Genomic DNA, 14,710 nt, shown 5'->3' with positions numbered 1-14,710 from the left:
CTCAGCTCTGAGACTGTCAATGGTTATCATTTGCACTTGTTCTCCCCAGGTATTTTCTTGGTGTTTTAAACAAGGATCCTGGGCAAATGGAAGTCTATAATGCTGAAATATTCAACATGCAACCTTGACTGTCAGGTAGGACAGTTCTGTATTTAACCCTGGTGCCGAGGTCACAATGTCTTGGAAATATGTATGCATTCAAAACCGACTAATTGGCTACTGACAGCATTGCCCTGTTTCCTCCTACTCTTATTTCTGCTGTGCCGCCTTAGAATGAGGGAAGGAGGATACATCACTCTGTCCACGCCTGGGGAGCAGTATGGAATGAAAAAAGGGAGAATGAAGCAGAATCACAGCTGATAGTCAGGGGAAGAGTGAAGCAGAGAGCTCGGGTGTGGGAGGGTGGAAATACCAGAGTTAGAAATAGAGTTGTCACTGCTTAGGATAATTGCAGCCCTTCTCCTGCTGAGGGAGGCTTGGAAATAATCAAGTTAGTAGACTGAGTCGTTCACTGAAAAAGAAAACAGCTTTTCCCCAGCAGAACTGCTTTTTATTTCTGAATCTAGTGGAAATGATCCTAAGAATATGATCTTTAAGGAACTGTTTTCTTTTTTAGGCAACAGGAGCTTAGTATTGCTGCAACCTGTGCATTATGCTTTTAGATTTTGTAGCAAAAATTGTCCCTCTTTATTTTAGGTACATAATCTTTCACATTCAGTGTATTTTATTAACAAAATCCTGTAGAGAAGACCCTGAAGTGGTGTGCCTAGTCCTTCTGTAATTTATTAGAGCTAAAGGGGTACCCAATACATGCACTTTCCTGCCTGCTGCAAGCCAAGCATACTAATTTTTATTCTTTTGTAGATAATTTAATTCCTGATGACACAAGGGATTATCAGAATAAATCCTACAGGGAAAGGTAAGGTTGAAACCTGATATCATAATGTGCTGTAGTTATCCAGCAGACAGTGGTAAATACTTGTCTGAAACTGAGATGTTTGATTTGTTGCAGGACAAACTTGTGCAGGGTCAGCATTCTTTCTATGCACTGATGGTTTTTGAAACAGCATGTTGTTAGTGTCTAGCTTAGCAGTATGTTCCTAAATACTTTAGACTTGTCTACAGTTCCAGATAAAACATGCCCGTTTGCATTTCTTTGTCGTATGCTTTGTTTGTACCCAGCGTTATGTTTGGAATTACTTTAAAAACATACATGTAGAACAAGCGGTGGTTATCTGGGTATTCTTCCTGCATGCAAAGTGTCTTGAGTTCAGTGTGTTGTCGTTGCTTCTGTGTTATACACAGGTGGATTTGTGCATTGAGGCATTTGGTACCAGCAAGCGGAAGCGAGCTCTGAACTTGTGGTTTTTGCAGTGCAGGGGCCTCTGTAGTGCCACGTGCAGAAATGTGCTGACTGTGGTGGACAGAAAATGTGCTCACAGAGCAGCATTGTGAGCTTTCTTGTATTAGTGTTCAGGAAACTATTCTAACCTAAAAGAGCTGTGCGGTGGATTTAAGGATGTGTTCTAATAAGAAAGCTAGTCCCTGATTCTCTGGTCCTCATGCTCCCTCTTTCCTCTTCAGCCATTGCTCCTTTGTCTTAGAAGAGCTGAAGTTCCTGCCTGCTGATGAGAAGAGCAGGGACCGCAAAGCTCGATGCCTCTGGTTCCTGGACATCCTTATTAAGTTCAGCTTCCTGAAAATAATCAAGAAGAAGCGTAAGACAATTTTCAGCTCTTACCCTTTTCAGCTGCCTGCTGGGACTTGGTTTGTAGTTACCATAATAGCAAACAATGAAGCTTCCCAGAGTTACCTGTTTGATAAATGGCTACATGCAGCAGTTACAGTTCAGCTTGTTTCGTGATGAGGTTCAGTATTTCCATGCCATTGTGGAGTTTTAGATCTGCACCTACTGGGATATACGTGTGTCATTCTCTTCAGTCCTTTTCTAACTGTCATACATCAGGGTCCTGCAGTGAGATCCTATTTGTAGGAGATAAAATAGTTTACATCTGAGTTTGAGATTCCTTTTTTGCTTACAGACAGTTCCTGGTTTCTGTACCTGAAAACTTTTTATATCCATTATTTTATATAACCAGTCTTGGTGCTCACTGTGAAACCCCTTTCCATTCTAGATCCAATGGGTCCTGAATGCCCCCACATCATTAGCAGGAAGCTTATGAAGAACTTCACTGACCTACAACAATGGCGGGTAAGGAACTGTGATTGCTTTGATGTTATTGATGTTCAGAGGATGGAGAAAACAGCTTGAAGGGTCACAGAGTCATTATCAAATAGCACTGCACCAAAACGGGAACAGCAGAAGCTTCTCTTGAGTAGCAGGCCAGGCCAGGTAAAATATTCTGTTATGGCTGATGTTCATCCATGAATAATGGAAGTCTGAAACGTAACTGGGAGAGGCAGAGTCATGTGTGCTTAAACAAGCCTGTGCCTGTGAATTTAGCCAGGCTCACCAGGCTGACTTGATCAGCAAGAGTGAGAAGATTTGTAATTGTTGCTGCAGTGCCTTTTCTCAAGAATCCAACAGCCTCTGCGTAGCATAACTGCCATTGCTCAGCCATCATCTATCTGCTGTTTGCTGTGAGCTGGAGGTTAACAGAGAGGTTGAAACCGTGTGGGCCATCGAGGGTGCATTTGTTTATAAAGACTCAGACCAGGGGTGAACAGTAAAAATAAATGCTTTCAGACCTGCTCTGTGTGTTGTGTATGGCTGCAGTGGGTACCTTTAGATCAGCTTCACCTCGCTGTCATCTTGCCAGTGTGCCACAGAGACAGAAGTGTTTGTAGACAGTGATTCAGTCAAGTCTGTAAACCTGTAAACATCTCCAGAGACCTGCACTTTTGAACAGAAACATGGGCAGTTGTTGAGGAAGACCTTGAGGCCCCTGTGATCAGGGACCTGTGTTTCCTAAAGCTCTTTTTTCATGTCTCGGAAATGCTTGCCATAGCTAACTGGGGCTCCAGTTCTGTCTGCACCTGGTGGGTGGTTGTGTTTTGGGTTTGCTAACTCTCTGCTTTTCATCTGTTCTCACACTTGCTGTTCAGTGTTCAGAATTTAATCTGCGTCGCTGAAGACTAAAATTGCAGCATATGTCATTGCACTGGCTCTGCACATTAAAAACTTCCAAGCTGACCTCACTGTCCTGCAGAATGACTTGAAGCTCCACGAAAGTAGGTGAGTCATGTTTGCTTATGCCTGTTAAGATGCCTGTGGTCCTCGTGCAAGCAGTCCCTGGGGAAGAGGGCTCTGGAGCCTCTTCTGTGCCCAAACAGTACAGCGATACCCGCTGTGAGTTCCCTATGTTGCAGTTAGACTCTGAGTGTGTTGAAGTTTTATATTCAAGCCCTGCTACGTCTAATGGGGTAGTTCTATGTGTCAAAGCTTTGAAAGAGTGCTTTTCACAAACCTGCTCAGGTGCACTGTGAGGCTTTTTGTCTATCTGAAAGTGGAAAAACTTGAGGCAGGCAGCATCAAAATGGCAGAAAACCTATCCAGGTGCTACCCAGTGCTGTGTCTTGCCTGCTAAGTCATGTTGCTCCTCACTGAATCCCTTCTTTCAGCAGAGATCTGGTGTCAGCTCGGTACCAGTCTGGATGCAAGTACAGATTTGTATCTGACTGTAACTGGAAAACTAGAAACAGATTTTCTTTCTCACAGGCAGATTGTGAGCATGTAGTTGCTGTTCCTCCCCAGATGCAAGACTTTACAATTTAACTTTATAAGATTCTGCTCGCCTTACCTCCTCAGTTTGTCAGAGTCTGTTTGGATGTCAGCATAGCCCTCTGGCACTGGGAGGAGGAGCCAACTCAGTGAAGATGAATGGTGGAGAACAGTGTGCAGTATAAGCATCCAGGCAAACAATGCTTGTCATGATAGATTTTGAAGAAATTTCTTCCTAGGCTTAAATTTTCTGTGAAGAAACTACTGTTCTTCTGCCAAGTGATGTCTCTGTACTGCTAGCTGCGCGGATGTGCTTAAACCTGCAGGTGTCTGGCAGAGCCTGACAGCTCCTCTGACAGCGAGGACTCCCAGCAGACATTAGCTGATCAGGCAGCTTGTTATTGCTACCTGGGAGTGGGTCAGGTTGCCCTGTTAATAGCTGCTCAGCTGTGTGTGATTGCTGTCCCAGCCTTTTCTGTTCTGCAAGATGTGGTGACTCTAAAGACATTTGCTGCCTGACTCCACTACGTGGATCTTTCCCATCAGGGTTGTTTAGAGGTGATGCAGCTGGGAAGGAACTGCAAAAGGACAGAACTCCTTCAGTACCACTGAAAAGCATTCTAGAATATGTTGGGGCTTCTCCTAGAAGGATTTAATATCAAGATTCTGGGATAACTGGAAGTTATCGGGGCTGTTACCAGCCCTTGGTTTTGTGAGCTCTGTAGTCAGATTTGATGTAAAGATTTCTGGGCTTTGCCTCCAGTTCTGCTCTTTGTTGACTAATAGTGGCGTTAACAGTATAATCTAATGTTGGTTTCCCACCTTTTTAAAATTCTATTGCTTTGGAAGTAAGCTTTTCAATAAAAGACATGCTCTTTTTCTGCAACAAACACCAAGGTTTTTGCTTTTAAGTGCTCTACTGGAGCTGGGAGCATAGACTGTAGCGTGGTGATAAGAAAAAAGTGGGGGAAGCAGCAACATGTAGGAAAAACAAAGATGAGGCATATGGCTGTGAGGCTCTTGATTTAGCCATGGAATGATCATTGCTTATGGTGGGAGGTTTGTTTGAATAGCACCAGATATCTCTTGCCATCTGAATCTGTTTTTCTTTTAAAGACGTAATGTCAGCTGAGAGGATTCTGAGGTGTGTTCTCATGGCCCCAGATGAGGCAGGACTTTCATTTCCTTGCTGCGTTTGCTCAAACATGCTTCATTCTGTGTTTGACAAGTCTCCAGGTGTGTTCTGGCTGGTGACATCTTGATCAAGCCCTGCTCAGTACCAGTCTCATCCAAAATGTGTTTACATCTAGGACTGCTGTATTTCAGCAGTTAAGAGGAGCTGCTCTCTGTATTAGGTTCTTTCCATCCTGTCACTCATGGTATAGGATTCTGTTGGAAATACGGGCTGCTTGCTTTTTTTTTCTCCAAGATTGCTGTACACTGAGTAAGGCACCGTGGGTTTTTAATACTCTCTGGGGTGCTCGTGCCCAGTTTGGTAGTGTTCTAGCCTTTCCAGCAAGGCTCCCTGCCTTGTAGTATTTAAATACTTCCAGTTTGCGTTCTGGTGGTTGTGTTGGGATGCAGAGCAGACATCCTGCTTGCTTCTACCTCCTAGCTTCCCTCCTGAGGTGAACAAGCTATTGCTCATTTCTGCAGTGTCTTTCCCAGAAGACCACTCTACCCCACTAACACAACGTTTCTCTGTTGTTTTCCAGGTTGATGGACATTGCAAGGGCCATGCGGTTGAAGGTCTCCAAGGCAAAGGGGATGCCAGGACTTGAGAAGGATCAAAATCACAAGCTTGGCACCCTTTCTCTCCCCTTGCCTGTGCAGAAAGCATCAGGGAGCCAGAGGAATCGCCAAAAGATGAACTGAGAATCTGGGAGGTGTGAGCAGGGGTGGAACAGTTCCGTTCTCAACAGTTGTTCTGCACACACAGCATCATGGGGATGCATTTGCCTGTTGGATTTGGCTTTCCAGCATCATGGCACAGCCCTGTTGAAGTCTCTGTGCTGACGGGAACAGCTGTTATTTCATTAAACTGTTTACCTTTCTTACGTATTTAGAAAATGTATCAACCCTTTGTCTTTCCTCCTGTCTGTGAGGGGAGAAAGATGTACAATGTGCCAGAACGAAATCACGTTGTTAGGAATTGTAGGTGCTGTGCTGACTGCGTACTTCAGGCGGGTTTTACCCCTTTGTGACACAAATGCAGAGATCTTGGAGGTTACCCTGAGGATGGTGGCCATGCAGTTCCCTGAGAGCTGTCCCAGCACTCCACCAGGAGCTTGCCCCAAGGCAAGAATGCTCCTCATCTCTCAGCTGGACCTCCCACAGGCCGGGAAGCACTGCAGCTCATGCTGCTGACCCTTTGCTCTGTTGAGCCTGACAGTGCTGAGAAGGGCTTGGCTCTGACTGCCCTTCAGACAGCTGAGGGCTTTGCTGTACTAGTCAAGCTCAGCTCCCTCCATCTCACCTCGTTGGCCACATTCCTGTCAGGCCTCTGCTGGACCCTTTCCCCACTGCTGCAGTGGTTCTGAGGGACACCAGCAAGGATGCTGAGCGCTTCACTGCTCTTGATGTGCATTCCATTAGCTGCCAGTGAGAAAAAGGGAGCACAAAATGAGTGACTTAGAGCCCTGCAACATCCCTCCAGAAGGCAGAGAGGATCTGCAGAGGTAGAACTCCTTCTGGCGGGCCAGCAGCAAAGCATGGACATACAGGCATGCCTTTTACTGTGTCACCTCCACATTAGCGAGGCTTAACTTAAAAAATAAAATAACCCCAGTGCAATGTCTCTTCATCCTGTTCGCTTCTCTCTTCAGGTCATATCTGTTGAGATCTTGGAAGCTTTGCCAGGAAGATCAGAACTGTTTCTGTTCCTGAAAGTAACTGTGGTTCTTCTGTCATGATAGGACCTTCTGAATGGAATCCTGAGGATCCATCAGCCCCCTTCTGTGCAGCTCAGGCAGAACCAAATCTCAGAACTCTCTCTCTTATATTTACTTTTAACAGTTGATTTCTGTTTGCCTTGTTTACTTTTTTGGGGGCAAACAACTCGTTCTGATCTACACCAGTATGAACTGTGCAAAGGTAGGCATCACTTCTGGTGGCAGCTTTCTTTTCTTCTACCTGGAAGGAACCCCATTTTGCAGGGACTGGCTGCTGGAATTGCAGTGAATGAGGATGGAAGAGGGCAGATCACAGATAGAGGAACAAAAGTGTCTTTGTTGTGCCAGTTCATTTCTCCCAAGTGTTCTGTCTGTTTATTTGATTGCCAATATTATCTTGTTGTGTTTCTTGAGTGATGCCAGGTATAACAGTCTCCCAGTTTGCATTTCCTAGTTGTCACTCCTGTTGCTGTTGAAGGCAACATAGCTTTCATGGAATCACCACATGGTTGTGTTGGAAGGGATCTGGCAGCCACATAAAATGCGGTTTCTCCATCCCTCACTGTCTATTTAAAAAAGTAACATACTGTTGGTGGAGGTTTTTTTGTCTACTTTTATTGTGCCTGACACCCATGACAGAGGGAGGCAGTGATTGTGTAGAACTGCTAATGGCTTTGAATGGCTTTGAGCTTAACCTGTTGATCTCTGTGTGGACATGGAAGAGGCATTTGCAAGTGAGCCTGATGATGGCAATTACATACTTTTGTAAAAGCACAGAAGAGGTGAGGGGAAACACGAAATAACAGCCACTGGAAAAGCAAAAGGGGCTCGTGTACTCGTGGCCACCAGGTTGGGCAATCTGTATGCCCACTCAGTATCCTGTCTACTGTGGTGAGCAGCTGCATCTGCACGCACAGGGAATGTAAGGAGATGGGGTACATGGTACTGCCTGCAGGAGGGTACTGCACACTCTGCTACCACCCTGCTCCAGCAGGTTAAGGAGTCTGAGCCTCACTGTCCTTTTACACCTGGGGAGAACAGACTTTTGGCACCAAATGCCAACATATTCCACTAAAAGATACGCCCAAGGCATTGAATGCTCTTCTCACTACCTCCTTCCAGTTCTCCCCTAGGAACAGAAACCACTAAGATTCTACAGCAAACGCATCTATGCTGCAAGAGCACACTGAACCACCTGCAACAGGGAAACATGGTTTTGTAGAGTGGCTTTGAAAACACACCTTTAGACAGCTGTCTCCCTGTAGCCAAAAGGAACCCAAGCAGGAAAAGAAGAGTCCAGCCTGAAACACGCCCATGCTACTAGCCCAGGTTTTTCACGGTGAATGCAGAATCCATCCTGTTCTTGAGGTAACAAATGACCAGTGGGTCTCCCCCTGCTCCGCCCCTTCTCCTTACAAGCGAGAAGAAGGAAGAAAAAACAAGCAGAAGAAACCCAGACGTACCTTCCCACACACAGAGCAGAAATTGGAACAGCGACAGCGACTGTCTCCCTCCTGAGACATGGTGGGGAGCATCCCAGAGGAAGCCCAGGTTCTTTGCTTCTCTCCACAGGGACTTCAAGCACTCCTGGCAAGAGCTGGTTTTGTTCCTTCTTCAACTGCTTCCATCACCAAAATCTCCTTTGGAAAAGGAACCCTAAAGAAAGAAGCAGCAAATGAAAAATAATGAGCAATAACCACTTTCCCAGCTTTCTTCTGACATGCAATTTAGACCCTTGACTAGGGCAATGACTTAAAATCAGCTGGTTCCAAGAATGATCAGAATTAGCACTGAAATCACTCACTGAACTGTAGCTGGTTACCTCCAAATTCTTTTGCTTTTGGGAACAGATGGACACAGAGTTGAAGGACACAAGATAAGTGACATCTACTTCACTGTAGGTGGTTAAGCTTGGAAGTAGGACTTGAGCAAGAAAAGCTTCTCAACTCCTTGTAAGACACAAAGCAGTGGGATGATTTCCCACACCTGCAGAAAGTCTGATCTCTGCCACAGGTGGGTGAGTGACACAAGAGCTGAGCTGCCCATCCAGAAGCACGTGGGGCAGGGCATGGAGTGGTTACATACCAACATGTGAACAGGCACTCTCCTATCAGAAGGGAAATGCCTTCTCTCTTCCATGCCATGCCCACACCACTCCTCAGGGCTGCGCTGACAGCACGGAAACAATGCAGACATGTTTTTGTCATCGTGGTGGTTTTTCACAGACCCAAAAAATGAGATATTGGGTTGCTGTGCGGGTTCCTGGGTGACACTGCCATTTCCAAGCCATTGCTTCCTAGGGGCAAAGAAGGTAAAATGCTTTAACAATTTTTCACCCAGAGATTGCTATTTTACCATTCTTTTATGCAAAAAAGGAGGACAACACAGCAGATTCTTGCAGCTGCACCAATGCCCTGGGTGCTAAAGGAATGCAAAGACAGAAATATCAAACATCCCTGTGTTATTCCCATACAAGGAGGGAAGTTATGTTTAGTAATATCTTTTATTATTTAAAAGAGGTAGTTGGCACTCCTAAAGGAAAATCCCAGGCCTCAAGTTCTGACAGTGCGGCAATCTGGAATGGACTCAGATGTGGATGACCCAAATGATTTATTCTGGGTTCTAACATCCCTTCTATGCATTGACACGTTTTCTCTCTTAACTTTCCCACAGCCATCACATGTCCGCAGAACATCCAACAAACTCTCCTTCACTGCGCACGTAGGCATTCATCCAACCACAGCCATCAGTCATTCCTAGCCATGCACTCTCCCTCCAGTCATGGTCAGTATCACGTGGCCATCACGCAGCTTACTTGACTCAGTTTTTCTCTTGTTCTGGAGGTGTCCTTGGTTCCCAGCCTTACCTTCTCATGCCGTTCATCTCGCTCTGCAGCTCCTGCTCTGAATAGTCTTCTTATGTTCCCACGGGGCAGGGAGAAAGTGAAGACACGGCCCCTGCCACCAAGGTCAGCTCTGCAGCACACATGACCTGAGGAGCACTTGGCTACTCATGCAAACTGCGCAGTGCAAGGAAGATTGTTGCATGTTGCGCTTCTTCTTCTCCTGGTTCAGAAATTAGCTTTCCTACCTAGTAAATGGGAAAAGAATATTAATAATAAAAATAATAAAAAGAAAACAAAAGCCTGACACAAAGCAGACGTGATTGCTACTATGGAATTCAGGAGGGCGAGGGATTGGCCCTCTACATGAAGAAGCTGACTGCAAAGGACTAAGAACAGCCATGAACACATGGAGAACTTGCGGGTCAAATTAGGGACTGAACCAATCATGGGCTTCTGCAGCTGAGGGTCTGCTCCAGGCCGCCCGGTGAAGGGAGCCTGTTGACGGGCCCTGCTTACTGCAGCTACCAGCAGCACCGCGCTCACTGACTCAACTTGATGGGGAATTCCAGACAGGCTGGGAAATCAGCATGGCTGGCTGCAAGCTGTCTGAGAGACTGAAGGAGTGCACTGAGAAGAACTGTGTGGCCCAAGCATTGAGCACACCAAGCAGAAGGGAAGCATTACTGGACACGGTGCACAGCAGGGCTTAAGACTGGAGGTGGTCAGGGCTGTAGTGACCATGCCCTCCTGGAGTTCCTCATCTCAAGGAATGCGGGCCTGGCAAAAAGCAAAGTCAGGACCCTGAGCTTCAGGAGAGTCAGCTGCAGGCTGTACAAAGAATTACTGGACAAGAGCCACTGGAAAACTGTTCTGAGGGGCAAAGGAATGGAAAAGAGATGGGAACTTGCTCAGAAAACCTTGCTCAGAGCTGCCCACACCTACCACAAACATCCCTGTGTGTGCACCTATGTGCAACCCAACTCCTCAACACACCAGCACACAAAGCTGGTGAGGGCTCTGGAGCACAAAGGGGCCATATGAGGAGAGGCTGCAGGAGCTGGGAATGCTCAGCCTGGAGAAGAGATGGCTCTGAGCAAGACCGTGAGCCCCCACTCACCTCAGCAGAGGTCAACCTGCACCCCAGCCATCCGCCCATCCACGTGCACACGCACACACCTGCGCCACTCTGCCTGCTTTGCACACCCACATTCACGCACCGCATCTTGTGCTCTCCTTTGCATTCACAGACGTGTGCAAACCATCCCTGGGAACACGTATGTGCCTACACCTACCAGTAAACATCCCTGTGTGTGCACCTCTGTGCAACCCAACTCCTCAGCACACCCCTGTGCAAGCACACATTGGTGCCACCGTGTCCATGCACTATCCATGTGCTCACACACACTCACGCAACCACATCCCCTAGTGCAGCCCTGTGCGCACACACAGACACACGCGTAACCCCTTCCTTTCACTCCCAAAGTGCACGCACACACTGGTACCACAATGTCCTTGCGCAGCTCCAACTCTTTGCACACTCCTGTGCACGCACATATATGTGCATGCTCATCCTTGCACACATACACACTGACATGCACAGACCTGAGCAACCCCACTGGTTTGTACACTCATGAACACAAATGTGTGCAACACCATCCGTGCACAAATACACACACAAAACATGGAACCCCACTGCTTTGCACAATCCTGTGCACACTCACGTGTGTCATGCACTGATTTCCCAGCCAGTCCTCGTGAGGTCTCTTACTTAGGACGGGAGTGCAGGGGAGCAGCCAGAAGCTGTTTGCATTCCCTGCTGTCTGCTGGGCAGGTTTGTTGGCGATGCTCGGGTTGCTTTGCTTTCCCTTGGGAGGTGGGAAGGAGCTTTGGGTTGGAGGCACATCCCGTGCCAGAGCATCCCGATGGCACGCGTGGGATCAGCAGGTCTGTCAGAGAAGTGGGTGAGGTTGCACACCAAGCTGCAGCAGAGGAAGGGGAGGAGGTCCCAGCACAGCTCTGCACCACGCTCTGCCATGCTGGGCAGCTTGTTCCTGGCTCAGCAGTGCCATCAGACTGTTTCTTGCATTCCTCCCGGTCCCTGTGAATGAAGACTCGGAACACAGTCAAGGCGTTGATTGAGCACCAGAGTGCCTTTATTCAATTGGAGAAAGGAGGACGGGAGAGGTACGGGGAAAGATGGGACTCATTCTCTGTTGTTGAGGAGAGAGCGGCTCAGAGCTCGTGTTGCTGCCTGGTGCCTGGGACTGCAGGCCTGACTCCAAGTCCCCCTCCAAGACGCTCGGCTTCTCCTCAGTGACACTGACTTGGTCCTGCTTGGAGGTGCTGCTGTCGGGGCACTCGGGCTGTGTTTGGGCTGGGCTGCACTGCAAAGGCACCGGGCCACAGTCCAGGCTGGTGACTGTGGTTTCTGGCAGGCAGAATTGATCACCTGAGGAATTCAGCTTTATTTGCCTTCATCTGTGTTTCCTCTTGCTGGATCTCATGCACTCTGCTGGCTTCAGTCTGTGTTTCTACTCCAAGAAGAAAATAAATGGGTCTTCACAAACCAGAAAACTGGAAAAGCACCCTCAAGTCTGCTGTTTGAGCCTTCTTCATTTCAAGAGCACATGCTTTTATCTCCTCAGCACTCAAACACTTATTGTTTACATGGAACCTTCTCTCTCCGAGGCTGTAGCCACTGTCTCTTGTCCTGGCAATGGCACCACTGAGCAGATCACCTCCATTCTCTGCATCCTCCATTCAGTATATTTGCACATGGATAAGATCTCCCCGGAATCTTCTCCAGGATTAACAGTCCTAGCTCTCTCAGCCTGGAATACCTGTTTCCATCAGCTGCCACCATCCAGAACAGCCAGCCTTCTTGCGGTCACCTGGCCCAAACATCCCTTTGTCTCTACCCTTGATTCCTGCAAGAGAGATGGGAGCTCGGCACGCACACCATCCTTCCAACACCCCATCCCAGCAGCAAGGGATCACAGCCCTAACACAGCCAAAACAAAAAGGGTGTGCGAGTTTCCTGGTAGCACTCAGTGTGAACAAATCTACCACTGAGCAACACCATGAGCCCCCACTCACCTCAGCAGAGGTCAACCTGTAACCCCAGCCTTCCCCTATCCATGTGCACACGTCCACCCGTGCGCCACCCTGCCTGCTTTGCACACCCCCATGCACGCACTGCATCTTGTGCCCTCCTTTGCATTCACAGACGTGTGCAAACCATCCCTGGGAACACGTACGTGCCTACACCTACCACAAACATCCCTTTGTGTGCACCCGTGTGCAACCCAACTCCTCAGCACACGCACGCGTTTGTTCCACCCTGTCCATGCACTCACCACGTGCCCTCCAGCATCACTGCTGCCTCCTCCGGTACCGTACCTGCAGATGCTTCAGAGCTCATTAGCATGGACTTCCTTCCTCGCCTCAGCATCTGCTCCTGCGCTCACCTTCATTCCTACTGAGATACCGTCCGCTTCCAGCACCAGCTGACCTGCAAGACACAGAGAAAGGAAAGGTGGGATTCATGCAAACGCAGAAGCCCAAGGCTGCATCATCACCACGTATGGCAGCCTTGGGAAGTCAGCTGCAACAACAGCCTTTGTCAGAATGGAAACAGGCACCGTCAATTAAGTGTGACCTCCAAAGTCATTGCCACCATCAGAAATAGGCACGGAAATCGCTCACTTCACTGCAGGTGGTTACCTCCAAATTCTTTTGCTTTGGGGAAAATGTGGGCACGGAATTGAAGGACACCAGAAAAGTGGCATCTACTTCCCTGGAGGTGGTTAAGCTTGGAAGCAGGACTTGAGCAAGAAAAGCTTCTCAGCTCCTTGTAAGGCAGTAAGTGATGGGATGATTTCCCATCCCTGCAGAAATCCTGACCTCTGCCACAGGTGGGTGAGTGACACAAAAGCTGTGTCCTTGGTTCTCAGCCTTACCTTCTCATGCTGTTCATCCTGCTCTGCAGCTCCTGCTCTGAATAGTCTTCTTATGTTCCCACGGGGCAGGTAGAAAATGAAGACACGGCCCCTGCCACCAAGGTCAGCTCTGCAGCACACGTGACCTGAGGAGCACTTGGCTACTCATGCAAACTGTGCAGTGTAAGGAAGATTGTTGCATGTTGCGCTTCTTCTTCTAATGGCTCAGAAATTAATTTTCCTACGTAGAAAATGGGAACGGAAAATAAATAAATATATAAATAAACAAATAAAGCAAAAGCCTGACACAAAGCAGACGTGATTGTAACTATGGAATTCAGGAGGGCGAGGGATTTGCCCTCTATACGAAGAAGCTGACTGCAAAGGACTAAGAACAGCCATGATCACGTTGAGAACTTGCGGGTAAAATTAGAGACTGAACCAATCATGGGCTTCTGGAGGTGAGGGTCTGCTCCAGGCCGCACCTGTGCACCTGTGTGCAACCCATCTCCTCAGCACACCCCTGTGCAAGCACACATTGTTGCCACTGCGTGTACACACTATCTGTGTGCTCACACGCACTCACGCGTCCACATCCCGTAGTGCAGCCCTGTGCGCACACACACAGACACATGTGTAACCCTTTCTTTTCACTCCCAAAGTGCACGCACACAGCAGTACCACAATGGCCTTGTTCAGCTTCAACACTCTGCACACCCCTGTGCACACACATGTATGTGCATGCTCGTCCTTGCACACATACCCACTGACCTGCACACACCTGAGCAACCCCACTGCTTTGGACACTCATGAACACAAACGTGTGCAACACCATCCGTGCACAAATCCACACACACTCACACACACACACACAACTCATGGAACCCCACTGCTTTGCACAATCCTGTGCACACTCACGTGTGTCATGCACTGATTTCCCAGCCAGTCCTCGTGAGGTCTCTTACTTAGGACGGGAGTGCAGGGGAGCAGCCAGAAGCTGTTTGCATTCCCTGCTGTCTGCTGGGCAGGTTTGTTGGCGATGCTCGGGTTGCTTTGCTTTCCCTTGGGAGGTGGGAAGGAGCTTTGTATGGAGGCACATCCCGTGCCAGAGCATCCCGATGGCACGCGTGGGATCAGCAGGTCTGTCAGAGAAGTGGGTGAGGTTGCACGCCAAGCTGCAGCAGAGGAAGGGGAGGAGGGCCCAGCACAGCTCTGCACCACGCTCTGCCACGCTGGGCAGCTTGTTCCTGGCTCAGCAGTGCCATCAGACAAGAAGCAGGGAAGGAAATCAAGGATGGGGGTACCATCAAACAGAGTCCGTGCAAGCCTGTGCAAGACAAACAGACCCAGAGCT

At 48.2% G+C, this 14,710-nt stretch overlaps 1 protein-coding gene across 1 annotated transcript; it reads left to right on the top strand.

Annotated features, from left to right (window-relative positions):
* Nucleotides 1–273: 273 nt before the first annotated feature.
* Nucleotides 274–5,743, top strand: LOC140264720 (DNA-directed RNA polymerase I subunit RPA49-like). The gene is made up of 7 exons (XM_072360644.1): nt 274–317; nt 617–630; nt 865–919; nt 1,585–1,718; nt 2,136–2,212; nt 3,067–3,196; nt 5,398–5,743. The coding sequence occupies exons 1-6, from the start codon at nt 274–276 to the stop codon at nt 3,091–3,093; spliced, it is 351 nt and encodes a 116-aa protein (XP_072216745.1). The 3' UTR covers nt 3,094–3,196; nt 5,398–5,743.
* Nucleotides 5,744–14,710: the final 8,967 nt, after the last annotated feature.

This window comes from Excalfactoria chinensis (genome assembly GCF_039878825.1).
Source record: "Excalfactoria chinensis isolate bCotChi1 chromosome Z unlocalized genomic scaffold, bCotChi1.hap2 SUPER_Z_unloc_1, whole genome shotgun sequence".
NCBI lineage: Eukaryota > Metazoa > Chordata > Aves > Galliformes > Phasianidae > Excalfactoria > Excalfactoria chinensis.
This window is presented reverse-complemented; position numbering and strand designations above follow the sequence as displayed.